The sequence below is a fragment of the Pan troglodytes genome, chromosome 6, assembly GCF_028858775.2.
Source record: "Pan troglodytes isolate AG18354 chromosome 6, NHGRI_mPanTro3-v2.0_pri, whole genome shotgun sequence".
Classification (NCBI taxonomy): Eukaryota; Metazoa; Chordata; class Mammalia; order Primates; family Hominidae; genus Pan; species Pan troglodytes.
In genome coordinates, this window is record NC_072404.2 from 50267666 (window position 1) to 50294648 (window position 26983).

Below are 26983 nucleotides of genomic sequence, written 5' to 3' on the forward strand. Positions count from 1 at the left end.
ACGCCTTAGCTCCTGTAAACAGCAAAGTTTCTGTGATATACTCTGTGTTTACTGCAGTAGAGGCTACGTGGTCCAGAAAGAGGTGGAGGCAGGCAGAGCCCTGCACGGGAGCACTATGGGAAGAGTTTAAATGCTCTCCATAACTCCTCTTTATTCAGGTGCTTGATTTCTCACAGGTGAAGGTGCATTAGGAACGCAATGCCATCTATCGATAATAAAGGCACTTTAAGGAACCATGGGAAAGAACTCATGCAGTGTTTCAATTGTAGAGGAATTTTTAGCAGAGAATATTTAGGAGCCGTGTTCACGGGCAGTGACAGGTGCCCCTCAGTCTGCAATGGTTCTGCTGAATTTCTACAAGCTCTTTGAGTAGCAGGTGTTTCATGAAAGCTAACTAAAAAAACTAAAGGCAGCCAGGGCACAAATGAAGCCTGGACTCAAGCAGAACACACAGGTGGAGACAGGCCTGCCGGGATTGTGCTATGGCCCCGGGGGCCCTGGCATGAAAGTTGAACATCCAGCTATCCTCTTAAGGCACAGCTCCCCCAACCTCCTGCCTGGTGGCTGCATCTCACACATTTACCTAACACAGGGAAGACTCTGAAACCCACAATGGGGACCCACACTCCTCCCTCATGTTCTGCTCCACAGAGCCTTTCAGCTGAAACGGAGCAATGCTTCCCAGCCCCGACAGGTCTGAGCCTTCTCCAGAGACTCCCGTTTCTCACAGCACTGGAAAAAGCCTTCTGGGACAAGGCAGGCATGGGTTTGAGGTCTAGCTCTACCCGCTTCGCAAGCTACTTACCTTCTCATAGCCTCAATGTCCCAATACGTAAAATAAGTTTGCAGAGAATTAAACAGATTGTAAGGCACCTCACAAAGAGCCTGGCCCAAAGACTGTGTTCATTGAATGGCGGCCATTATTAAAAGAAGTTAATGTTTTGGCCACTAGTCACAACCCTATTCCACTTGTATTATACACACAAGTGTACAAAACGCACACAAAAAAGAAACATGGCTTTGAAATATCCACGAAGAAGTTAGAGTTACTTCTGTCAACAAAACCCTTAAGAGTTGAGCTATGTATTAATAATCACATATTTATGCAAATAGTGTAAAGTAAAAGGAATCATTGGTACCCTGATTGTAATCCCAAAAGATTCCAAATACGGTGGCTATGGGCTCAGAGACCAGTGACTAAGGCTTTGGGCTTCTGCATGAAGTATCTAAAAAGTGCAACCGGACCACACGGGGAAGGCTCACCAAGAGCTCCTCGCTCAGAGGGAACCAACTTGAGAGCATCGTGACCTGCTCCATGCTCTGCACTGAGTTCACCCAACGGAAGGCAGGAGAGTCAAGGCCAGTGTTTTAAGGCAGGGCTATCACGACCTCTCAGTCCATGGAGATGGCAACCCCAGGATCACGGGCTCACTAGTGCAATACAGGCGGCCAGGGCTGCACCTTCAGAGGGCAAGCTAGCCGCCCCAGTACTACTAGTGCATCACTCATGCTCTCATACCTCCACAACCACGTGAAGCTCAAGTGATGGAGAGGCCGTAATGGCATCTGCAAAGTCAAGTATGACATAAAGGAAAGGAACTGGTAGTAGTCACAGGAGCCCATAGCTTGGGAAAAGGCTCCAGGCTGTGTAATAATGCACAGGCTTTATATGTCTGGGGTCAGAGGATGAGGAACTGAACTGCTGGGTGATGGGGTGATCTTCACAGTATTTGCAGGCAGGAGAAGAGCACTTCTCTGGTCTTTGGCTGCTGAATGCCATGGGCAGGGGAGCACACAGGGTGAGATTTAGAAAAAGAACCACTGCCATCTACCACTGGCCATCAGCAGAGGTAGGCCCTGGGTGGCCAGGAGAGTCAGAACTGGGATGGGCCAGTCCAAGCCCCATTGCTGGAAACTCTACACATCACACATAGGGCCTCATGTAGGGCCTAAATAGGAGGCCCTGCTTAGGATGAAACACTCACTAGGAGAGTGAGCAGTTGAGGCCACGGCAGCACCAAGGAGCATGTTGTCTGTGCCCAGGTTGGCCCCACCTCTGTGTAGCCAGAGTGAGCTCCATTGTCCAGGTTTGATATCAAGACCAGAGTCAAGGTTGGTCCAGGTTTCTGCAGCACTGACAGAATACACTCCTTTCAGTACCTGGCCCCCATGTCCCTCCGAGCATGAGGACAGCCAGGACAGAGTCACTGTGAGCCTGAGAGATAGTTTGTCCCTGCCAGTCAGCACTGGCCAGGGAAGCCCAGGCAGAAGCCTGCCAAGCATGTCTTATAGAAACCAAAACAGATACCTTTATTGCATACTTTGCACATATGAAGAATATATCTGTATAAAATTCTAAAGACTTTTGTCCAGACATTATATTTTTCTTTTCACCTTTATTCCTTTTACCATGCCCTGTAAACACCCCAGTAGGAGAAAAAAAGGAAACAAGTTAGTTCAGAACATGTTGTGCCTCAATTTATCTGTAGGTGACCTCCACTTGGGCACCAGCACAGAGCCATCACTGACAAAGTTCAAAGCTTTCACAGGGGAGAAGGAGCTGAGCCGCCAACAGATCTGGCCCAGGCGTGCAGCCCAATTTGTGAGCGAATCTGCTAACTGGTAACATGTGAGCTGTTCATTTGGATTCACACCTTAATCTCACTGTCCTGAACTCTTAGCTATGCCTAACCAGCAGCTGGGTAAGGACAGCCAGTTGGTCAATGAGCCTGATTCTCTGAATTTATTAACTCTGTACCCTCCAGAGTAGCATCTGTAAAAATTCAACCTACCTTTTCATTTTCAATGTACTTGTTTTTGCCTTAGATGTAAGAACAGTGGAGCTCTTGGGAATGACCAAGACCTCAAAGCGCCAAAGCTCAAGTGCCCACAGAGACGATCTCTGAGCAGTATGGAAAATGCTCAGGAAAACCCATCTGCCCCAGCAGCTGAAATTAACAACCTCGCTGCTTAAGTGTAAATAGGCTTGTTGGTCAAAAGGGGCATCACTGCAGGTTTGAAGTCCACCTGGGAGCCCTACACACAGGTGCCCAAACTTACCAAAACGCACTTCCCGGGCTCGAGACTCCAGAGAGAACTCTCGGTGTTGATCTTGTGGGTGAGCTTCCCTTCCATGAGGACGCGCTCCCCATTTTCCTCCAGCATGGCCACACGAATGGAGCTGCTGCTAAGGGCCACTGAGACCTGGGGACACAGCAGAAGAAAATCATCTCTCCTATCAGGGTGACCACTGGTGTGCTGTACAGTGGGAGTGGTGATGGTTTCCAAGGTACCTGACTGCACACTACAGCGCTGTCATCAGGCTCACCAGGCATCTCAGTGAAGAAAACCATACCAGCCTAATTTATACCTAGAGCAACCTGAAGATGTCAGCTCATTTAGGTAAATCCACCAGAAAATCTTTCTCAGCATAACTGGTAACGTAAAATGCTGTGGTGGAAGCTGCTGTGACCCAATCTTCTTCTCCCTTCTCCAGTTAACGGAGACCAATTGTCACAGCAAAAAGTGAGCAGAGGAGACAAGTGGTATTTCTTCCTTGCCTCCCCTTGTGGCTACCTGGGAGACGCAGGAGCCCAGCCCTGGACCACAGCAACCAAGAAAGCTGAGGGGGCTGCACACCCTGAATTGCTCACCCCAGGACTGCTGTACAAGAGACAAGCACCACCTCTTCCTTCCATGAGCCACTGCACTGCCTGGTTGACTATAGCCTGGTCTTCATCCAAGAGTATGAGACCAACTCCTTTGGTTTTGGAAGGCAGCTATGCTCACCAATATACCACCAACACTCGCACATGGTTTTGCATTTTGTCTTGGTTCTTTACAAAACCAAGCCTCTAAAAGCCTCAGCTCACCCTCCTCCCTCTGAGCCTGTCCTAGGCAGAGACTGGCCCCATGGCCTTCCCCACCGCCCTAGGAACACCTATCCCTGCCCCACCACTTGTCCGTCTCCAGAACTGGACGGGCAGCTGCTGGGAGTAGGGTTCCTTTTACTTCATATCATGTATTCCAGCCAGCAGTCTCCAAAGCAGGGTATGCATACCCCAGGAGGTTCACAGGTCAGTAATTAGAAGAGGAAATAAAACAGAACTTCCATTTACATTTTGTATCTGTATAATGTATGCATTAAGAAGACACTGGGATCAAGTACTTAAAACTTTTTTCTAATAGGTATGTGGAATAAAAATAATTTGGAAGCTACTCTCCATGTCATTTGGTAGATGGCTCATTAAACGCTTATAAAATGATTGGAAAAAAAGACAACCCAAACTGATAGATTTTCCAAACTGGAGTTTAGTATTTCCAATGAAATACAATACCATAACCTAACTGTAGTTTAAATATTCATAAATAAAAAATGGAAATGGGAGAAATGATGTGCAGGAGTCACCGCTGTCAGTTTTTCTTCTTTTTCTTTAAGAGACACGGCCTCACTGCATTGCCCAGGCTGGAGTGCAGTGGCGTGATCCCAGCTCACTGCTGCATCGAACTCCTGGGCTGAAGCAATCCCTCCATCTCAGCCTCCCGAGTAACTGGGACTACAGGCATGTGCCACCATGCCTGGCTAATTTTATTTTTATTTTTTGTAGAGACAGGGGTCTTGCTGTTGCCCAGGCTGGTCTCGAACTCCTGGCCCCAAGTGATCCTACTGCCTCAGCCTCCCAAAGTGCTGGGATGACACATGTGAGCCACCACATCCAGCCCATCAGATAGTTACTAAATGAAAGATAGTTCCTGAGCCATGCAGTGAGGGGAGAAGGTGGCAGAAGGCTGCCCACTGGGGGACACAGCAAAGATATTCTGCTAACCACAGGCGGCTCTGCCAGGTTCACATGCAGACTCCAAGGAAGCCTCCTCTCATGAGATCGCAGTTCCACTTGCATGACCTTTCATAGGGGAATTTACCATGGAAAAGGGTATTTACTTGGCTAGTCCTATTGAACAATAGGCAACTGAGCTTCACTCCCTACCTTCTAACACCATGAAGAACGTGAGCAAATGGAACAACAGATCCACTCACTCCTGAAATGATCCAGACACATGTTGGGCAAATCATGTCTAACCATGAACTTGTGTGCAATGGAAACACGACACAGAGGGCCCAAGGCTCCTCACTCCTGCCTTCACAAGAACAAGCTCACTTAACAAATATAATTCTCCCACCCAGCTCTATATAACATAATAATTTCCAAATTTGGGGAAGCTTCTCACACTGCCTACCCAGGGGAATGAACCAAATCATCAAGGGAGAAAACCAGACAAGAAATGCTTCCAGAGGTCCCAGGTGAAGATGTCACACTGGGAACAGACAGCCATCTCTCTGACCTCTTGTGAACTGCAGGCATAATAGGCATGAAGAGAAAAACCCCAGACAGTGAAAATGGGGGAAGAGGGAGGCCAGGAACAGATGAGATGTCAACAAATCTGCAGAAGACAAAAGGAGGAGGGGCACAGGAGACAAATCCTATAGGGTAGGAGACATCCAGAAGCCACAGCTACATAGGCTCCAGTTGGGAGTCGGCAGGTATGCAGAGCAGGAGCAAGGCCAGGGGCACATGTGGGAACTGCTGTGGCCCTGGACGCCCCACTGAAAGGGACAGGAATCCCTCTGTTTGCCACAGAAGAATGGAGGACCTTGCTCCAAAGACACTGACCAGCAGTCTGAGGACCCAGTGTGGATGCCTGTGTGTCAAGTGAAGTCCTACTCACTCAAGCATTAGGATGGCCAAGACCCTATGTCCTATAAAGCAAAGCTGACTGGTCAATCCACTCAGCTGTCGGTGGTGGTGGGACGAGCAGGTTTCAGACACACAGTAGACAAACCCATCAATACGGTCCCACACTCAAGAGAACGGGAGAAAAATATTTTTGTATTAAAAAAAAAAAAAAAAAAGACCGGGCATGGTGGCTCACACCTGTAATCCCAGCACTTTAGGAGGCCGAGGCAGGCAGATCACCTAAGGTTGGGAGTTCGAGACCAGCCTGACCAACATGGAGAAACCCCGTCTCTACCAAAAATACAAAATTAGCCAGGCATGGTGTTGTATGCCTGTAACCCCAGCTACTCCGGAGGCTGAGGCAGGAGAATCGCTTGAACCTGGGAGGCAGAGGTTGCGGTGAGCCGAGACTGCACCATTGCACTACAGCCTGAGCAACAGGAGTGAAATTCTGTCTCAAAAAAAAAAAAAAAAAAAAACCTAGAGAACTGAAGACTGCATCTTGTGAGAAAAAACAGGCAGATGAAAACAAGTTAAAAAAAAAAAACAGAGCTAATTTGGAAAAAAGATATCCAAAAATATTTCTATTTTATGTCTTCACAGAGATCTGAGAAGACACTATATCCATATAACCAGAATAAAATATGAAAATAGAACAATTAGGCCAAAAAGAAAGAACACAAGAATTTAAAATACAGTAGCTAAAATTAAACTTCAATAAAGAGGCTGGAAGATAAAGTCAAAGAAATCAAGGTAGAAACACAGATCAATTCAGGCAATCAATTTGGCATTCCAGAAATTATAACAGTAATAAGATAATTTTCCAGAGCCAAAGGAAAATATGCCTCCAGATTGAAAAGTCCCACCAAGAGCTAAGCAGAATGAATGAAAGACTCATGAAATTTTATGACACTGGGTGTTTTTAAAAAGGTCCTGAAAGTTCCAAGGAGGAGAAAAAGCTTACTCACAAAGAGATGGAATAGACTTCCAGAATCAATTACACAGAGTGTAAGAAGATATCCCTTTCAATCCTAACAAGGGAAAATTATTTTTAAGCTAGAATTCTACATACACCCAAACTGAGAAATAAGTGAAAAGTTAAAATAAATGCATTTTAAGATATACAACAATTCTACATTATATATCACTTTGAGAAAAACAAAATGAGGATGAAAACTGAAAAAGAGGAATATCCAACTCAAGTCCAAAAACAGTGCATTTAATCTATAAACGCAGGAAGAAAATACCAGGAGTGTAGCTATACAGCAGAACAGGAAATAACCAGTCTAGAGTGGAGTTCAGGCAGAAAGAGATTTCTAGACAATACTCAGTATTAATGAATCTGGGTAATTCTGAGGTTATGATGAAGTATACTATTTTTGATAATAAGATAAAAAAGAAGGGCAGCAAGAACCCTCAGGAAAACAAAAAAGATTTAAGAGATTCCTGATCCAAAGGATGTCAGTGAAAATGGTGGTTACTACAGGCCTCCAAAAAGCTCTCCTCCATAAAAGCAACCAAAAAGTTGGCAAAAATTGTCAGTATCAACTTCTTATGGATTTTGGAAACTAACCAAAGGTTTGCAGGAACCCAGGGAGCATTAATTCAAGGAAAACAACCACATCTCAGTAAGAACAGTGAGCTCTGTGATATTTTAATTTGGCCTAGACCCATCCCCACTCTCCAGGCTCTCAGCAGGCCGCATTCCTGGTACAGCGTAGCAGCCATCGCTGGAGAAAACAGTGCTCTTAGAGCTCTTTCAAAGCTTCATTCTCAAAGAACTGTCATCATTTGACCTGTCTGATGGTTCCCTGTAAGACCTCATTTGCAAGACTGACTGACTGTTTCTGGCTAAACTCAGAAAAGCCTTCCTCCCAACCCAGGAGTGTCTGTTGAAAATACGGCAAGTGTTTTAACTTTGCAGCCTCCTGAGGTGGCAGATAACAACTGAGGCAAACCAAAGGTAAAGGTGGGAAATAAAATGTCCGTGGGGGCTTTGAAAAGCTTTGACATTTTCCCAGGAATCTAGAAGGACACATGAATGTACAGAGCTTCAGTGCACACTCAGGAAAAACCTAAGAAGGCCTTAAGCTCTCACCTCTGGCTGACTTTGACTCAACATCAGCAGGAAATAAAGGCTAAGGCAGTTTTTAACTGTTAGGCCAAGCAATGAAGGTATGCTCCAACAGGTAGATGAAGCCCCTCGACAAAAACAGGTGTTTACTGATCCCAGGAGTTCAAGGAAATCGCCATCCAATAATTACTTGGCCACTAAGTTCACCAAGTAGAGATTTCACTGGTCAGACACAATAAAGAATACAAACTTTACAGAATTAGTTCAGAAAAGTCATTAAACAAGAACAACTATATCACGTACCAATAGCAACCATGGGAAGAAAGGAGCATCTGATTTCCTGAGTCACCCCGTTGTGTTATTTAAAAATCCATTTCTCAATAACAGCAAAAAAAAAAAAAAAAAAATTAGACAAAGAAACAACAAAGTATGGCCCATACATAGGAAAAAGAAAGCAATCAATAAAATCTGTCCCTGAGGAAGCCCACATATGAAGAACTTAGCAGAAAACAGTCTCTAAATCACCTATTTTAAATATACTCAAAGAGCTAAGAAAACTATGCAAAAATTACTAAAGGAAAGTATGGGAATAAAGTCTTTTAAGTAGAGAATATCAGTAAATATCAGTATCACTATTGATACTGATAACGAGATAGAAATTATTATTACCATTTTTTAAAGAATCAAATACAAATTCTGGAGTTCAAAAGTAAAAGGGGGAAAAGATAAGAGTTCATGAAAGGGGCTCAAAACCACTTTTTAGCATTTAGAAGAAAGAACAAGCAAACTTGAAGACAGGTCAATTGAGATTACCCAAACTGAGAAACAGGAGGAAAAAAACAGTGAAGAAAAATAAACAGAGTCACAGAACCTGAGGGACACTATCAAGCATACCAACATACAGAAGAGAAAAGAAAGAATATTTGAAAGAATAATGGCTAAAAACTTTCCAAATTTGACATGAAAAAAATTACACCCAAGAAGCTCAATGAATTCCAAGTAAAATAAACTAAAAGGGAGCCAGCCTCACCTAGATGTCATAATCAAACTGTCAAAAAAGCCAAGTCAATAATGAAGGAACAGAACAAAAGGAATAAAATCTTCAGAACTTACTATAAAGCTACAGTAATCAAAACAGTGTGGTACTGGCATAAGGACAGGCATCTATACAGATCAATGGAACAGAATTAAAAGTCTAAAAACAGCCAGGCACAGTGGCTCACGCCTGTAATCCCAGCACTTTGGGAGGCCGAGGTGGGTGGATCACGAGGTCAGAAGATCAAGACCATCCTGGCTAACATGGTGAAACCCCGTCTCTACTAAAAATACAAAAAAAATTATCCGGGTGTGGTGGCGGGTGCCTGTAGTCCCAGCTACTTGGGAGGCTGAGGCAGGAGAATGGTGTGAACCCAGGAGGTGGAGCTTGCAGTGAGTGGAGATCCTGCCACTGCACTCCAGCCTGGGGGACAGAGCAAGACTCTGTCTCAAAAAAAAAAAGTCTAGTAACAGGCCAGGCGTGGTGGCTCACACCTGTAATCCCAGCACTCTGGGAGGCCAAGGCAGGCAGATCATGAGGTCAAGAGATTGATATTATCCTGGCCAACAGGGGGTAACCATATTTCTACTAAAAATACAGAAGTTAGCTAGGTATGGTGGTGCATGCCTGTAGTTCCAGCTACTCGGGAGGCTGAGGCAGGAAATCGCTTGAACCCAGGAGGCAGAAGCTGCAGTGAGCCAAGATCGCGTCACTGCACTCCAGCCTGGCAACAGAGCGAGACTCTATCTCAAAATAAAGTCTAGTAACAAACTCATATATTTATGATCAATTGATTTTAGACAAGAGTACCAAGACAATTCAATGGGAAAAGAATAGTATTTTCAAGTAATTGTACCATGAGAACTGAGTATTCACATGCAAAAGAATGAAACTGATCTAATAATTCAAAATGAAGTTGGACAACTATTTCATAGCATATAATAATTTTTTTAAACTCAAAATGGATCAAAAACCTAAATGCAAGAGTTAAAATCTGTGATCTTGGGTTAGGCAATGGGTTTTAGATATAACACCACAAGCAGCCAAAGCAAAAAAAAAATATTGACTTCATCAAAATTTAAAACTTTTATGCTTCAAAGAGTAGTATCAAGAAAGTGAAGACAACCCATAAAATGGGAGAAAATATCTGCAAATAATGTATCTGACAAGGGTGTAGTATCCAGAATACGTAAAGAAGTCTTACTACTCCACAATAAAAAGGCAAACAACCCAATTAAAACATGCATATGGACTTGAATAGGCATTTCGCCAAAGAAGATACACAAGTGGAAAATAAGGACATAAAAAGATGCTCAATGTTATTAGTCATGAGGGAAATGCAAATCAAAACAATGAAATCCTACTTCATACCCAGTAGGATAGCTACAATTAAAAAACAAAACCAAAACAGACAATAACAAGGGTTGATGAGGATACGGAGAAATAAGCACCCTCATACATTTCTGGTGGATATGTAAAATATAAAATGGTACAACCACTTTGGAAAACTGTTTGACAGTTCCTCAAAAAGTTAATTATAGAGGTACCACATGACCCAGCAATTCCACCCATAGGTATATACCCTAGTGGTGAAGACAGAAAACATATGTCCAGAGAACTGGAAGCATATGTCCATGTATGGGTGGTAAAGGGAAAGACTGGAGGTACAAGTAGATGCACAGTGGGGAAATACAGAGACGCCTCTTTCTAGCCTCATTCCACAGGACAAGTCCTCAGATGCCAGCAAAGGACAAGCAAGGCAGTCTGAAGGAAGAAAAGAGATTGAGACCACCTTAGATACAATCTTGTGGCACACTCATGTTCAGGCAGATGCCATGTCACAGGCCAGAGGTCATCACCCTTAGGTTCTGATGAGAACTCTACCACTGAGGCCCCTCTAAGACTAGGAAGATATCCAGGAAGCTGAGCAATGTGTCCCTTACCAAACAATAAATAAGATGAAGATACGCATGCAAGTGCACTGTGTGTGGATATATCCAAAAAACACATCCACGTGTACTGAGCATAATTAAAGTTATATTCGATGCAAAAACTGGTTTAAAACCCAGAGTACTCACAACCAACATGGCACAAAATCCTTATTCACGTACAACTTGTAACAGATGGTGTATACAATCTAGATCATTTTATTACAATTTTTAAAAATCAAGTGTCCATTTTCAGCTTCAGTTGTATCTAATTTTGTTCAATTTCAAGTTCTATCTGTATTTTTTAAACATTTGCATTTTAGAACGCCTGTATCTAATCAAATACAATGGGAAGATCAACTGTAAGTGATACAATTCATACTATGTTAGGCTGTTGGTTATGAACAAATGAGATGGGGCCCAAATTGCCACTTAGAAGTCTTCTATGAAGAAAACAAATCATTTCATTTCTGCAACAATTAAATTAGAAACCATTGGCAGGGCCGGGCGCGGTGGCTCACGCCTATAATCCCAGCACTTTGGGAGGCCGAGGCAGGTGGATCATGAGGTCAGGAGATCGAGGCCATCCTGGCTAACACGGTGTAGCCCCGTCTCTACTAAATATACAAAAAATTAGCTGGGCGTAGTGGCAGGCGCCTGTATTCCCAGCTACTCAGGAGGCTGAGGCAGGAGAATGGCGTGAACCCAGGGGGCGGAGCTTGCAGTGAGCTGAGATCACGCCACTGCACTCCAGCCTGGGCGACAGAGCGAGACTCCGTCTCAAAAAAAAAAAAAAGAAACCATTGGCAGAATTCAGACAAAACTATTCTAATGGGGTAAAAAGATCAAAGTGGATTATAAGGCAGCAAGAGTTCAAATAACTGACCAAAGAAACTCTACCAAACGCAATCTGCTCCTATCTAATCTGATTCAAATTTCAGAAGCCATGAAAAAACAAAGAACCAATTAACTTGAATACATAAAAATTAGTAAGGTGAGGCTGGGCATGGCAGCTCATACCTGTAATTCCAGCACTTTGGGAGTCTGAGGCAGGGGGATTACTTGAGCCTAGGAGTTTAAGACTAGCCTGAACAACATAGGGAGACTCCATTTCTACAAAAAAAAAATTTTTAATTGGGCATGGCAGTTCGTGCCTGTGGTCTCAGCTACCTGGGAGGCTGAGACGGGAGAATCAATATAAATCAACTCAAAAGGTTAATAACAAAATGGGACAACAGATCTGCAATACATATCACCTACAAAGGACTGATCTCTCTAATATATACAGAACTCCTAGAAATCAATAAGAAAAAGTACAGCAACCTAATAGAAAATGGGCAAAAGATATAACTAGTTCAAAGGATAGGCACATGTAGAAAGATGCTCCATCTCACTCTAAGAGAAATACAAATTCATACTACACATAGATACTATTTTTCATCTATTCAACTTACGAAACCCCAAAATTTGATAACATACTATTGTCAGCAAATTTGTGAAAAACCAAGGGCTCTTGTACATTGTTGATGGATATGTAAGTTAGTATAACCCCATATGGAAGATAGTTTAGCAACACTTACAGAAATTAGAAATACAGGCCGGGTGTGGTGGCTCACGCCTGTAATCCCAGCACTTTGGGAGACCAAGGTAAATGGACTGCTTGTGCCCAGGAGTACAAGACCAGCTTCTTGAGCAACAAAGGAAAACCCCATCTCTACAAAATACAAAAAATCAGCTGGGCATGGTGGTGCACGCTTGTAGTCCCAGCTGCTCAGGAGACTGAGTTGGGAAGATTGCTTAAGCCTAGGGAGGACAAGGCTGCAGCGGGCCATGATGGGTAACAGAACAAAACCCTGTCTCAAAAAAAAAAAAAGAAAGAAAGAAATTAGAAATACATATACCTTTCAATATAGCAACTACACTTCATGGAATTTTTTCTATATGAAAATGCATATACACAAAATGAAGTTTATTAAAGGGCATTGTTTTATTGTTTACAACAGGAAAGATTGGAAACAACCTAAATGTCCATTAACAAGAGGGTGGTTTAATAATCAGCCTATAGTTTGAAGGGGGCAAAAGCAAAGAACAGGAGTCCCAGGTGTGAGGGATGGTGGGTTTGGGGCACTTGAGCCAGATGACCAGGGAAAGCAAAGTCTACCTAGAATTTACTGGGCACCCCTCAGGCACTTGGGGACATGGAGGTAAAAAGAGATGGGAGTCACTTTGGTGCGGCCAAAATGACACTGGGCAGGGGCAGTAAGATCATCTTAAAAAGTGGAATGCACCATCTGTGCTAAAGGTGGGGACAGAGCAATACATGTTCATACTTGATTATACATGCATAAAAATAGCTGTTGAAATATCCCCAAAACCAGTTATGTGATGACTTAGGTTAGGGCTGGCTGGGGAGGGGTCAGGACAAGACAGAAAAGACACAGAGGCAGGACAGGGATTTTTGTGTTGTTATACAAGTTTTTGCTTTTGAACATATAAATGTGTTATGCACTCAAAAATTATGTAAATACAAAAATAATGCAGTCTATTAGTCTTTTCTGTTATGGAAGTTTCCTATAATAAAACATTTTCCTGCATTTTTTCCTAAGCAACTTCTAAGAACACGTTATGGAGCTTTTAACACAAATTCCGGCACTTACATCAAGCTCACAGGCAAGGCCTCACTACGAATCTAAGCCTGGGGATCAGTTAGAGCCATAAATGACACACCTAGTGGCTAAGGTGGTGTTCCAAAAGGTACCCAAGGTGAGGACAAAGATGGCAGGTCACAACAGTGACTGCACCAGCCTGCAGGACCACTCACAATCTATGAGAGGAAGAAGACTCAAGGGAAACAGATTCACTTGTCACTCAATAACATCCAATCATGACTTCATTTGCAATAAGGCCATAAAACAGGGTGGAGGTGACGGGACCTTGGTTCTGGTCTATGATCTACCATCAACCCACCATGAGAGTTTTCTCATCTGCAAAATGAGAGGTTAAACTAAAAATCTCTGGAGTTTAATTTTCAAAAGCATTCCAATTCTGTGATTCAATGAAATGCCAGGTTTATAATCACCCAGGTCTGACATGAGCAATCACAAAAACATCTGTCATTAACTCAAAGTTCCTTGTCTCTATTCTGTGGGTACACTGAAGAGAGAGAGAGAGGGAGTCAGCTGCTTTTCCTAAACAGAGCAGAGTAGATTGAGCAAAGAACATGTGATGGAAAAGACCTAACCACATTTTACTAATGTATGAAATTAAAAGCTTCATTTTGAGAAGTTTTCTTTCAGATTCACTAGCAAGATGATTTTTTTTTAAATGTTACGACGTAAAATAGGAACACTTTCTATTTTTCTTCTAAAGAACATAAAGCATTATGCATACACTCTTATTTGTCTCCTACTACCCTTGAGAGGCAAGTGTGAACTCATCATACCCATTCTACAGAAAAGGGATCAATGAGAAACTCCAGGAGAGGCAAAGCTCTGATAATGCCTGCATCAAGCTACAGCTGGAGAGTAGAGGATCTGGCTCTCCTGTGAAGCTCTATCCACAGCCCCAACACAAACACTGGGCTGCCTGAGCAAAGCCCCTGAATCACCAACCCAGAACAGATTCTGATTTTATCAGTTGAGTTGTTGCAGCCGGGGTTACCATCGTGACAATGTCCCATAGGTGCCACAGACAAAAAACAAAAATAAACACTGCTGACAGGCAACCGTGACAGGTACACTTAGGGAATAACTGGCCAGGCCAGAAAGAAAGTACAGCTCTGAAGAAAAACACTTAGACAAGCAAAATCCAAGAGATACAAAATAAACTTTTTCCAAAGTTTTAAGTGAGGTACGACTAAAAAAAAAATCATTCAGCAATTAAGAGACCAAGAATTTTTATTTTTACTTTATTTTATTTATTTTTTGAGATAGGGTCTTACTCTGTTGCCCAAGGTGGAGTGCAGTGGCACAATCACAGTTCGCAGAAGCCTTGACCTCCTGGGCTCAGGTAATCCTCCCACCTCTACCTCCCAAGTAGCTAGGACTACAGCAGCGTGCCACCATCCCCAGCTAGATTTTTTTTGTGTTGTTTTGTAGAGATGGGCTTTCACCATGATGCCCAGGCTGGTCTCAAATTCCTGGGCTCAAGCGATCTGCCCACCTCAGCCTCCCAAAGTGCTGGGATTACAGGCTTGAGCCACCATGCCAAGCCAAGAATTTTTAAAAGAGGTCTGCAGTTAGGAAGTCGGAGGTTGCAGTGAGCCAAGATGGCGCCACCGCACTCTAGCCTGGGCGACACAGCGAGACTCCAAATAAAAAAAAAATAAAAAATAAAAAATAAAAAAAACAAGAGGTCTGCAGTGTTGTAAGAATGACATGGGAAAAAAAAATACTATTGAAGGAGAAAAAAGTTTTTCCAACCCCATAGGAGATGAAGCATGCCACCAAGGCAGGTCACCAGTACAAATTAGGTCAGCGGGCATCACAAAAGGCCTATTGTCACATAGATATACCGTGTTAATAAATAAATAAGGCAAGCCACTACTAAATAAGCTGCTGAAAAAAGAAGTCCCTTCCTTCCATCCTTCTATCCTGATACTTATAACCAAACTTCACCTTCGACCCTTCTCTGAGGTGAGAGAGAGCACTAGCTCCAGAGCAAGCCTTGATTGTGACCTGGCTCTTATTGGCTGAGACCATGCACACACAGCTCTCAGTAGCCCTCATGGGTGCACAGCGACTGCCTGCATGATAGGAGGACTGGGGGGGACAACTCACTATTTCAAGACACAGAGAGGGCACCACACGAGTGCTGGTTAAATACACAAACCACCCACTTTTAGGTTCTATACGGCACCTGCCTCCATCTTGCTCATTTATTTACTGACTTTTACTGCTGTACCCCACTGGGATATAAGCTCCAAACCAGCAATCTTGTCTGTCTTGGTGACTCCCACATGCCCAGCTCCTGGGACAAAGCACAGCCCACACGTTTAGAAAACGTCTAATGTAGAATGAGCCAAATCCAGGGTTATCCTTGGTGATAGTAGAGCCACATCATCTTAGAGGTCATGACAAGTGCATTTGAGAGAGGTGTAAATCTGAATTCAGACAAGACATAGGGCAGGACCCTCATAACACGGTGCCGACCATAGGGAAGAATCATGGCATCAACATCCCAGATAGTCAGCAAGCATATCTGAGACACCATTTCCAGTGGGGAGTTGTCCCAGGTAGCTGTGCAAAGTATGGTGAAAGCTGTTAGCTAACCTGGGTCTCTTGAGTCAAAAAAAGAGAAAATAACCAGTTTTAGCTTGGGCCTAATACAAACCCTTTCAGAGAAAGCCCCAGGGGTTCATAGAGCAGTTCAGAAGACAGATAAAGGACCAGGAAACTAATTTTTTTTTTAGCCAAGTGAATGAAGCATGGCAATCGATGCTTTTCCTAATTTATTCAACTACATACACGGCAATACTAACAAAAAATGAAATGGAAATCAACACCTAACCCACTAAAACCCCAAAATTCTGGATAAACTACTTGGGAAGAGCTGTTAGCTCCTGCTCCTGGCCTATTAAAAACAGACAGGAAGTAGTCATTTGAAGCTAGAATTCCGTGTGAATGATCCCTAGTGATCTGGTCTGACTTTGATCTTAAAATTATACTGAAGTCTATGATTCTAGAGGTCACCAGTTGCTGGTAAGAGATATACTGGGGATGTGGGGTGGGAAGAAGGGAAAATTGAGCACACAGCTACTTGCTGCCGAAGCCAGGCCACCAGCAACTCACTGATCTGTGCCTGTGGCACCTTAAAGGCACAGGGCACTTGCAAAAGTCTCAGTCTTCTTAGGGATGCCATGGACCCCACCCAAACTCCTACACACAGGGCAGGTTTAGGACATGTCTACCTATTTCAAGTGGCCCCTGGAGAATGAAGGAGAGACTGCAGAGGGAGTGGTCATGGAGTCAGAAGGCACAGGACAGGAGGGCCAGAGGGACTCAGCTCCAGGCCAGCCTGGACTTCACACCTACCCAGCCCAGGCAGGAATGGGACTAAGCCTAGTCACCTTACTGTCACCATGTGGGATGCAAGGTGCAAGCCAAGTTGCCCCCACCATACAGAGAGGTTCATTTCCTATAAATGCACATGAGACGTGTTCCAGGACAGTCTCTCCTTCTAAGAAGCCAGCACCACTTGTATGTATAGAGTAAGGAGGGTGGCACAGAGGGAAAAGCATAAGGTTTAGAAGCAGACACACCTGACTCAAACCACAGCTTTGCTACTTCATTCATGCAGCTATTCATTCATTCAAAAACTTATCCAGAGTGCTCACTGTTCCAGGCATAACAACAAGGGAGATGACACTGTGGATTTTCCAAGTTAACTTGGATGATTCAGTAACTTCTCTCAGCCTCAATTTCTCATCTATGAAATAGAATGAATGATATGGGGGGATCTGGCAAGACAGCTGAATAGGAATAGCTCTGGTCTGCAGCTCCCAGTGAGACCAACGCAGAAGGTGGGTGATTTCTGCATTTCCAACTGAGGTACCCTGTTCATCTCATTGGGACTAGTTAGGCAGCGGGTGCAGCCCACAGAGGGTGAGCAGAAGCAGGGTGGGACGTCACCTCACCTGGGAAGTGCAAGGAGCAGGGGGCCTCCCTTTCCCAGCCAAGGGAAGCTGTGAAGAACTGTGTTATCCGGCCCAGATACTAAGCTTTTCCCAAGGTTCTTGCAATCTGCAGATCAGGAGATTCCCTCGTGTGCCTACACCACCAGGGCCCTGGGTTTCAAGCACAAAACTGGGAGGCTGTTTGGGCAGACACTGAGCTGGCTGCAGGAGTTTTTTTTTTGTTTGGTTTTTGTTTTTGTTTTCATACCCCAGTGGCACCTGGAACCCCAGCAAGACAGAACCGTTCACTCCCCTGGAAAGGAGGCTGAAGCCAGGGAGCCAAGGGACAATCGAGCTTGGTGGGGGGAAGGGCGCCTGCCATTACTGAGGCTTGAGTAGGTGGTTTTCCCCTAACAGTGCTAAAGAGGCCTGGAAGCTCGGACTGGGTGGAACTCAACATAGCGTGGCAAAGTGGCTGTGGCCAGACTGCCTCTACAGATTCCTTCTCACTGGGCAGGGCATCTCTGAAAGAAAGGCAGCAGCCCCAGTCAGGGGCTTATAGATAAAACTCCCATCTCCCTGGGACAGAGCACCTGGGAGAAGGGACGGCTGTGGACGCAGCTTCAGCAGACTTAAACATTCTTGCCTGCCAGCTTTGAAGAGAGCAACGGATCCTGACAAGGAGGATTCTCCCAGCACAGTGCTCGAGCTCTGCTAAGGGACAGACTGCCTCCTCAAGTGGGCCCCTGACCCCCACACCTCCTGAGTGGGAAAGATCTCCCAACAGGGGTTGACAGACACCTCATACAAAAGAGCTCCAGCTGGCATTAGCCCAGTGCCCCTCTGGGACGAAGCTTCCAGAGGAAGGAGGAGGCGGCAATCTTTGCTGTTCTGCAGCCTCCACTGGTGATACCCAGGCAAATAGGGTCTGGAGTGGACCTCAGCCAACTGCAGCAAACCTGCAGAAGAGGGGCCTGTTAGAAGAAAAACTAACAAACAGAAAGCAACAACATCAACATCAAAAAAAAAAGGACCCCCACACAAAAACCCTATACAAAGGTCATCAGCCTCAAAGATCAAAGGTAAATAAATCCACGAAGATGAGGAAAAAACCAGCACAAAAATGCTGAAAATTCCAAAAACCAGAATGCCTCTTCTCCTCCAAATGATCGCAACTCCTCTCCAGCAAGGGCACAAAACTGGACGGAGAATGAGTTTGACAAATTGGCAGAAATAGGCTTCAGAAGGTGGATAATAACAAATTCCTCTGAGCTAAAGGAGTATGTTCTAACCCAATGCAAAAAAGCTAAGAACCTTGACAAAAGGTTACAGGAACTGCTAACTAGAATAACCAGTTTAGAGAAGAACACAAATGACCTGATGGAGCTGAAAAATACAGGATGAGAACTTCGTGAAGCATACACAAGTATCAATAGCCAAATCAATCAAGCAGAAGAAAGAATATCTGAGATTGAAGATCAACTTACTGAAATAAGGTGTGAAGACAAGATTAGAGAAAAAAGAATGAAAAGGAACGAACAAAGCCTCTAAGAAATATGGGACTCTGTGAAAAGACCAAACCTACGATTGACTGAGTGTCCCTGAAAGTGACAGGAGAATGGAACCAAGTTGGAAAACACACTTCATGATATTATCCAGGAGAACTTCCCCAACCTAGCAAGACAGGCCAACATGCAAATTCAGGAAATATAGAGAACACCACTAAGATACTCCTTGAGAAGAGCAACCCCAAGACACATAATCGTCAGATTCTCCAAGGTTGAAACGAGGGAAAAAATGTTAAGGGCAGCCAGAGAGAAAGGTCAGGTTATCTACAAAGGGAAGCCCACAGACTAACAGCAGATCTCTCTGCAGAAACTCTACAAGCCAGAAGACAGTGAAGGCCAATATTCAATATTCTTAAAGAAAAGAATTTTAAACACAGAATTTCATATCCAGCCAAACTAAGCTTCGTAAGTGAAGGTGAAATAAAATCCTTTACAGACAAGCAAATGCTAAGAGATTCTGTCACCACCAGGCCTGCCTTACAAGAGCTCCTGAAGGAGGCACTAAATATGGAAAGGAAAAACCGGTACCAGCCACTGCAAAAACATACCAAAATATAAAGACCAACAACACTATGAAGAAACTGCATCAACTAATGTGCAAAATAACCAGCTAGCATCATGATGACAGAATCAAATTCGCACATAACAATATTAACCTTAAATATAAATGGGCTAAATGCCCCAATTAAAAGACACAGATGGGCCAGGAGTGGTGGCTCACACCTGTAATCCCAGAGCTTTGGGAGGCCAAGGTGGGTGGATCACGAGGTCAGGAGTTCGAGACCAGTCTGGCCAATATGGTGAAGACAGGGGTCTCTACTAAAAATACAAAAATTAGCTGGGCATGGTGGCGTGCACCTGTAGTCCCAGCTACATGGGAGGCTGAGGCAGGAGAATCACTTGAACCTGGGAGGCGGAGGTTGCAGTGAGCCAAGATCGCGCCACTGACTCCAGCATGGGCAACAGAGCAAGACTCCGTCTAAAAAAAAAAAAAAAAAAACCACACACAGACTGGCAAATTGCATAAAGAGTCAAAATCCATCAGTGTGCTGTATTCAGGAGACCCATCTCATGTGCAAAGACACACATAGGCTCAAAATAAAGGGATAGAGGAATATTTACCAAGCAAATGGAAAGCAAAAAAAAAAAAAAGCAGGGGTTGCAATTCTAATCTCTGATAAAACAGACTTTAAACCAACAAAGATCAAAAAAGACAAAGAAGGGCATTACATAATGGTAAAGGGATCAATGAAACTAGAAGAGCTAACTATCCTAAATATATATGCACCCAATACGGGAGCACCCAGATTCATAAAACAAGTTCTTAGAGACCTACAAAGAGACTTAAGACTCCCAAACAATAATAGTGGGAGACTTTAACACCCCACTGTCAATATTAGATCAACGAGACAGAAAATTAACAAGGATATCCAGGACTTGAACTCAGCTCTGGACCAAGCTGACCTAATCCACAAAATATACATTCTTCTCAGCACCACATAGCACTTATTCTAAAATCGACCACACAATTGGAAGTAAAACACTCCTCAGCAAATGCAAAAGAACGGAAATCATAACAAACAGTCTCTCAGACCACAGGGCAATCAAATTAGAACTCAGGATTAAGAAACTCACTCAAAACCACACAACTACATGAAAACTGAACAACTTGCTCCTGAATGACTACTGAGTAAATAATGAAATTAAGGCAGAAATAACGAAGTTCTCTGAAACCAATGAGAACAAAGAGACAACATACCAGAATCTCTGGGACACAGCTAAAACGGTGTTAACAGGGAAATTTATAGCACTAAATGCCCACATCAGAAAGTGGGAAAGATCTAAAATTGACACCCTAACATCGCAATTAAAAGAACTAGACAAGCAAGAGCAAACAAATTCAAAAGCTAGCAGAAGATAAGAAACAACTAAGATCAGAGCAGAACTGAAGGAGATAGAGACATGAAAAACTCTTAGAAAAAAATCAATGAATCCAGGAGCTGGTTTTTTAAAAAGATTAACAAAATAGACCACTAACCAGAATAATAAAGAAGAAAGAAGATAAGAATCAAATATACACAATAAAAAATGATAAAGGAGAGATCACCACTGATCCCACAGAAATAAAAGCTACCATCAGAGAATACTATAAACACCTCTATGCAAATAAACTAGAAAATCTAGAAGAAATGGATAAATTCCCAGACATACACATCCTCCCAAGACTAAACCAGGAAGAAGTCAAATCCCTGAAAAGACCAATAACAAGTTCTGAAATTGAGGCAATAATTAACAGCCTACCAACCAAAAAAGCTCAGGGCCAGACGGATTCACAGCTGAATTCTACCAGAGGTACAAAGAGGAGCTGGTACCATTCCTTCTGAAACTATTCCAAACAATAGAAAAAGACAGACTCCTCCCTACCTCCCTAACTCATTTTATGAGGCCAGCATCATCCTGATTCCAAAACCTGGCAGAGACACAACAAAAAAAGAAAATTTCAGGCCAATATCCCTGATGAACGTCCATGTGAAAATCCTCAAAATACTGGCAAACTGAATCCAGAAGCACATCAAAAAGCTTATCTACTACGATCAAGTCGGCTTCATCCCTGGGATGTAAGGCTGGTTCAACATATGAAAATCAATAAATGTAATCCATCACATAAACAGGACCAGTGACAAAAACCACATGATCATCTCAAAAGATGCAGAAAAGGCCTTCAATAAAATTCAACACCCCTTCATGCTAAAAACTCTCAATAAACTAGGTACTAATGGAACATATCTCAAAATAATAAGAGCTATTTATGACAAACCCATAGCCAATATCATACTGAATGGGCAAAAGCTGGAAGCATTGCCTTTGAAAAGCGGCACAAGACAAGGATGCCCTCTCTCACCACTCCTATTCAACACAGTATTGGAAGTTCTGGCCAGGGCAATCAGGCAAGAGAAAGAAATAAAGCGTATTCAAATAGGAAGGGAGGAAGTCAAATTGTCTCTGTTTGCAGATGACATGATCGTACATTTAGAAAACCCCATTGTTTCAGCCCCAAAACTCCTTAAGCTGATAAGCAACTTCGGCAAAGTCTCAGGATACAAAATCAATGTGCAAAAATCACAAGCAATCCTATATACCAATAATAGACAAGCAGAGAGCCAAGTCATGAGTGAACTCCCATTCGCAATTGCTACAAAGAAAATAAAATACCTAGAAATACAACTTACAAGGGACATGAAGGACCTCTTCAAGGAGAACTACAAACCACTGCTCAAGGAAATAAGAGAGGACACAAACAAATGGAAAAAAAATCCATGCTCATGGATAGGAAGAATCAATATTGTGAAAATGGCCATACTGCCCAAAGTAATTTATAGACGCAATGCTATTCCCACCAACCTACCATTGACTTTCTTCACAGAACTAGAAAAAAACTACTTTAAATTTCATGTGGAACCAAAGAACAGCCCACATAGCCAAGACAATCCTAAGCAAAAAGAACAAGGCTGAAGGCATCGTGCTACCTGACTTCAAACTATACTACAAGGCTACAATAACCAAAACGGCACAGTACTGGTACCAAAACAGATATATAAACCAATGGAACAGAACAGAGGCCTCAGAAATACCACCACACATCTACAACCATCTGATCTTCGACAAACCTAACAAAAACAAGCGATGGGGAAAGGACTCCCTATTTAATAAACAGTGCTGGGAAAACTGGCTAGCCATGTGCAGAAAACAGAAACTAGGCCCCTTCCTTACACCTGATACAAAAATTAACTCAAGATGGATTAAAGACTTAAACATAAAACATAAAACCATAAAAACCCTAGAAGAAAACCTAGGCAATAGCATTCAGGAACAGGCATGGGCAAAGACTTCATGACTAAAACACCAAAAGCAACTGCAACAAAAGCCATAATTGACAAATGGGATCTAATTAAACTAAAGAGCTTCTGCTCAGCAAAAGAAACTATCGTCAGAGTGAACAGGCAACCCACAGAATGGGAGAAAATTTTTGCAATCTATCCATCTGACAAAGGTCTAATATCCAGAATCTACAAGAAACTTAAACAAATTTACAAGAAAAAAAACAATCCCATCAAAAGGTGGGCAAAGGATATGAAGAGACACTTCTCAAAAGAAGACATTTATGTGGCCAACAAACATGAAAAAAAGCTCATCATCACTGGTCATTAGAGAAATGCAAATAAAAACCACAACGAGATACCATCTCATGCCAGTTAGAATGGCGATCATTAAAAAGTCAGGAAACAACAGATGCTGGCGAGAATGTGGAGAAATAGGAACACTTTTACACTGTTGGTGGGAGTGTAAATTAGTTCAACCATTGTGGAAGACAGTGTGGTGATTCCTCAAGGATCTAGAGCCAGAAATACCATTTGACCCAACAATCCCATTACTGGGTATATATATACCCAAAGGATTATAAATCATTCTACTATAAAGATACATGCACATGTATGTTTACTGCAGCACTATTTACAATAGCAAAGACTTGGAACCAACCCAAATGCCCATCAATGACAGACTGGATAAAGAAAATGTAGCATATATACACCATGGAATACTATGCAGCCATAAAAAAGAATGAGTTCATGTCCTTTGCAGGTACATGGATGAAGCTGGAAACCATCATCCTGAGCAAATTAACACAGGAACAGAAAACCAAACACCGTATGTTCTCACTCATAAGTGGGAGTTGAACAATGAAAACACATGGACACAGGGAGGGGAACATCATACACCAGGGCCTGCCAAGGGGTCGGGGGAAAGGGGAGGGAGAGCATTAGGACAAATACCTAATGCATGCGGGGCTTAAAACCTAGATGACGGGTTGATAGGCACAGCAAACCACCATGGCACATGTATACCTATGTAACAAACCTGCATGTTCAGCACATGTATCCCAGAACTTAAAGTAAAATAAAAATTTTAAAAAAGAAATTTACAACAAAATAGAATGAAATTACTTACTTCACAGGTTGCAGGTTCTCATGAAGAAGGAAACATGGATACAGTTTCTGGCATATATCAAATTTTTTTATATTATGGATTTAAATTATGTAATGTCCCATTTTGCATTGTTACTTGAGATTTTTTAAAGTGGAAATTATCTATTTACAACAACCTATGATAATGTTATTCTTATCACAATTCCTTGAGTAGACATCTCTCTCCCACTAAAAGATTAAACTTCCACTGGGAACAATGGCTCACACCTGCAATCCCAGCTACTCAGAAGGCTGAAGTGGGAAGATCACTTGAGGCCAGGAGTTCAAGACCAGCCTGGGAAACAGCAGGACCCTATCTCTACAAAAATTTTTTTTTAAACTTAACCAGGCATGATAGCAAGCACCTGAAGTCCCAGTTACTCAGGAGGCTAAGGTGGGAGAATAGCTTGAACCCAGGAGTTCAAGGCTACAGTGAGCTGCAATCATGCCATTGCACTCCAGCCTGAGTGACAGAATGAGGTCATCTCTATCAAAAAATTAAAAAAGATTAAACGTCTACTCACTTAAACTCGTTAGATGGAGGTTTCAGAAACTTTAGTGTTTGAAACTCAAGTTGCAAATGTTACAGGTACATCATGACATGGTGTGGCTCCAGTGGCGCAATCGGTTAGCATGCGGTACTTATAGGACATGGCTCCCTGCTCCATGGAAGAGCCCCACAGCACACAGGCCTGGCCGTCCACTTCATCGCTGTGACCTGGGTTCTTTGCTTTGCCTCTCAGGACTCGATGGGGCTTCAATGGGTCTCACCTATGACCTGATGTAGTTTAAAGGGGGGTGACCGGGTGTTTGTAGCTGAAGAAAAATAAATTTTGTGTTTGTTGCTGAGGGGAGCAAAGGCCCACAGCCTGACACCTGTTCCCTGAGGAGGCATAAAAGAAACCTGGGGAAAGGAGAATGGTTGGTATCAGTGCACAAACTACAGACCTACCCATCACACCGCTAAGCAGTAACAGAGGCACAGGGAGTGACACCAGGTGGCTGGCCCCGGCAGGGATGGGATGCCCTTAGAGGACTCCAAGTCAACCTTAGAAAAGAGGGTGTGGGGATCAGGAGGCTTATCCTCGGCACATGCATGCCACCTATGTGAATGGAGGAAATAAAAAAATAGCAAGGGAAGCAAGTGGGGACGCTGGGATGAGGTGGGCCTGTCCCTCCCTCCGTCCCTCCTGTGCAGCCATGTTGTTGCCCTGAGAGAACTGCAGAGTCTTAGAGCTCTCTCCTGTGATTAAAGGTTGTGGAGAATTAAATCATAAACCTTTCATCTCTGTGATGCATGGCTCATCACCATACACGGGGAGGTGCTACCCACTGTGTCACTTTGTCTAATTTGAGTTTATTAGACCCTGGGCTGGCAAAGCCCAGGAAACTCACATGACAGATGCTATGTGAATGTATGTTAGCTATCACTGTGCGTTTAGTAGACTGGACTTTTCTTAGGGAAACTGAAGGCAGATTTAATCTTTAGGAAAAAAGAGAATTCACCAAGGTAATAATGTTTGAGTATTCCCTTGAAAACTGAGAAGCTGGCCATCTACAATAGGAACCCCAGGAGAGTCTATGGCTGTGTTTATAAAAGAGGTGAAGACATCAGATGTGTGGGCTTCTCTCTCAGGAAGCAGTGTGAACAGGGTTCACCATCCCCAAAGGGAGGTTTCTGCAGAAGAGCTGGGAGAACCTCACAAACAGAATAAGGGGAGCAAGGATGGTGTGCTCAGCTCATTCCGAGGGCAGGAGAAGGAACACACCTCACATCCTAAAGCCGATCTCAACACTCCCTCAAGGATGCTGGTGGGTCTTCCCTGCAACAGCTTTGACTGGCTTGGGTGAAGCCACCCACCCCTACCCGCCAAGGCCATTACCTGCTTTCCCTTCACCACGTGCTTGGGTACTGGCACCCTGACCTCCAGGTCAGTATAGTCCTGTGACCAGGTGTAGTTCTCTCGGACAGCACCATTGTAACTGTCGGGATTTTTCTGGAACTGCTCCTGAATCCTGAGAAAGAATAAAAAATGTGATCCCAGTCAGCCATGCCTGAGCAGAGGACCCCATGGGCAGCCTAGCCCATGCCACTCCTACATCCTGGAGACGTGACCAACTCAAGTTTCATCTCAAGTTCACTTGCTCTGGCATCTGCAAACTCCTCTTCTTTTCAGGTGATTTCCTTTCTGACCCTCCTACATGGTACCCATGGAAATCACAGGACAAGGGCAAAGCTACAGAAAAGAAACCCCAGTGCAGCATCCTACAGTTTAGGAAAAGTGTCTGTGACCACAGTCAAACCATAGCTGGTGCTGCCAGCCTTCACAGTACTGAGATCCAGGCCTGTTAATTCACCAGAGGGCTCTTATTAATAAAATCCTTAGGCTCATGAGTCCTTGGTTTCTTATAAACTGCTTGGCAGGGTCAATCTTTAAAAAAAAAAAAAAAAAAAAAAGAGGCCAGGCGTGGTGACTCACACCTGTAATCCCAGCACTTTGGGAGGCCAAGGGTGGGTGAATCACCTGAGGTATGGAGTTCGAAACCAACCTGGCTAACATGGTGAAACCCTGTCTCTACTAAAAATACAAAAATTAGCTGAGCATGGGAGCACATGCCTGTAATCCCAGCTACTTGGGAGGCTTGGGCAGGAGAATCGCTTGAACCTGGGAGGCGGAGGTTGCAGGTTGCAGTGAGCCAAGATCACACCATTGCACTCCAGCCTGGGCAACAAGAGCAAAACTCTGTCTCAAAAAAAAAAAAGGCAAAACCACTTCATCCTGCAGCTGCTAAACTTCAATCCTAATCCAACCCCTAGCCTCTATTTTTTCATAGTAAATAAATAACAGCTAAAAGGACTGCATTAAAATTGTATGCATCATTGTTAAGACATAAGCAGTATGTTTAATGAGACAGCCTAAAAAACTCAATCAAGCAAATCTTATTGTATAGGCCTGTTATAAACACAGCACTAAATACAGATAGGCCTACCAAGAAGAAGCTGG

General features: G+C 43.4%; 1 protein-coding gene across 1 annotated transcript in view; it reads right to left on the bottom strand.

Annotated features, from left to right (window-relative positions):
* Positions 1 to 26983, bottom strand: part of NUDCD3 (NudC domain containing 3) — a 106668-nt gene that overhangs the window by 17637 nt on the left and 62048 nt on the right. Inside the window, exons 3-4 of the mRNA XM_003318392.5 lie at positions 25862 to 25994; positions 3061 to 3204 (exon numbers count right to left, since the gene is read on the bottom strand). Of these exons, the coding sequence (XP_003318440.2) occupies positions 3061 to 3204; positions 25862 to 25994 (277 nt within the window). The remainder of the gene's footprint in view (positions 1 to 3060; positions 3205 to 25861; positions 25995 to 26983) is intronic.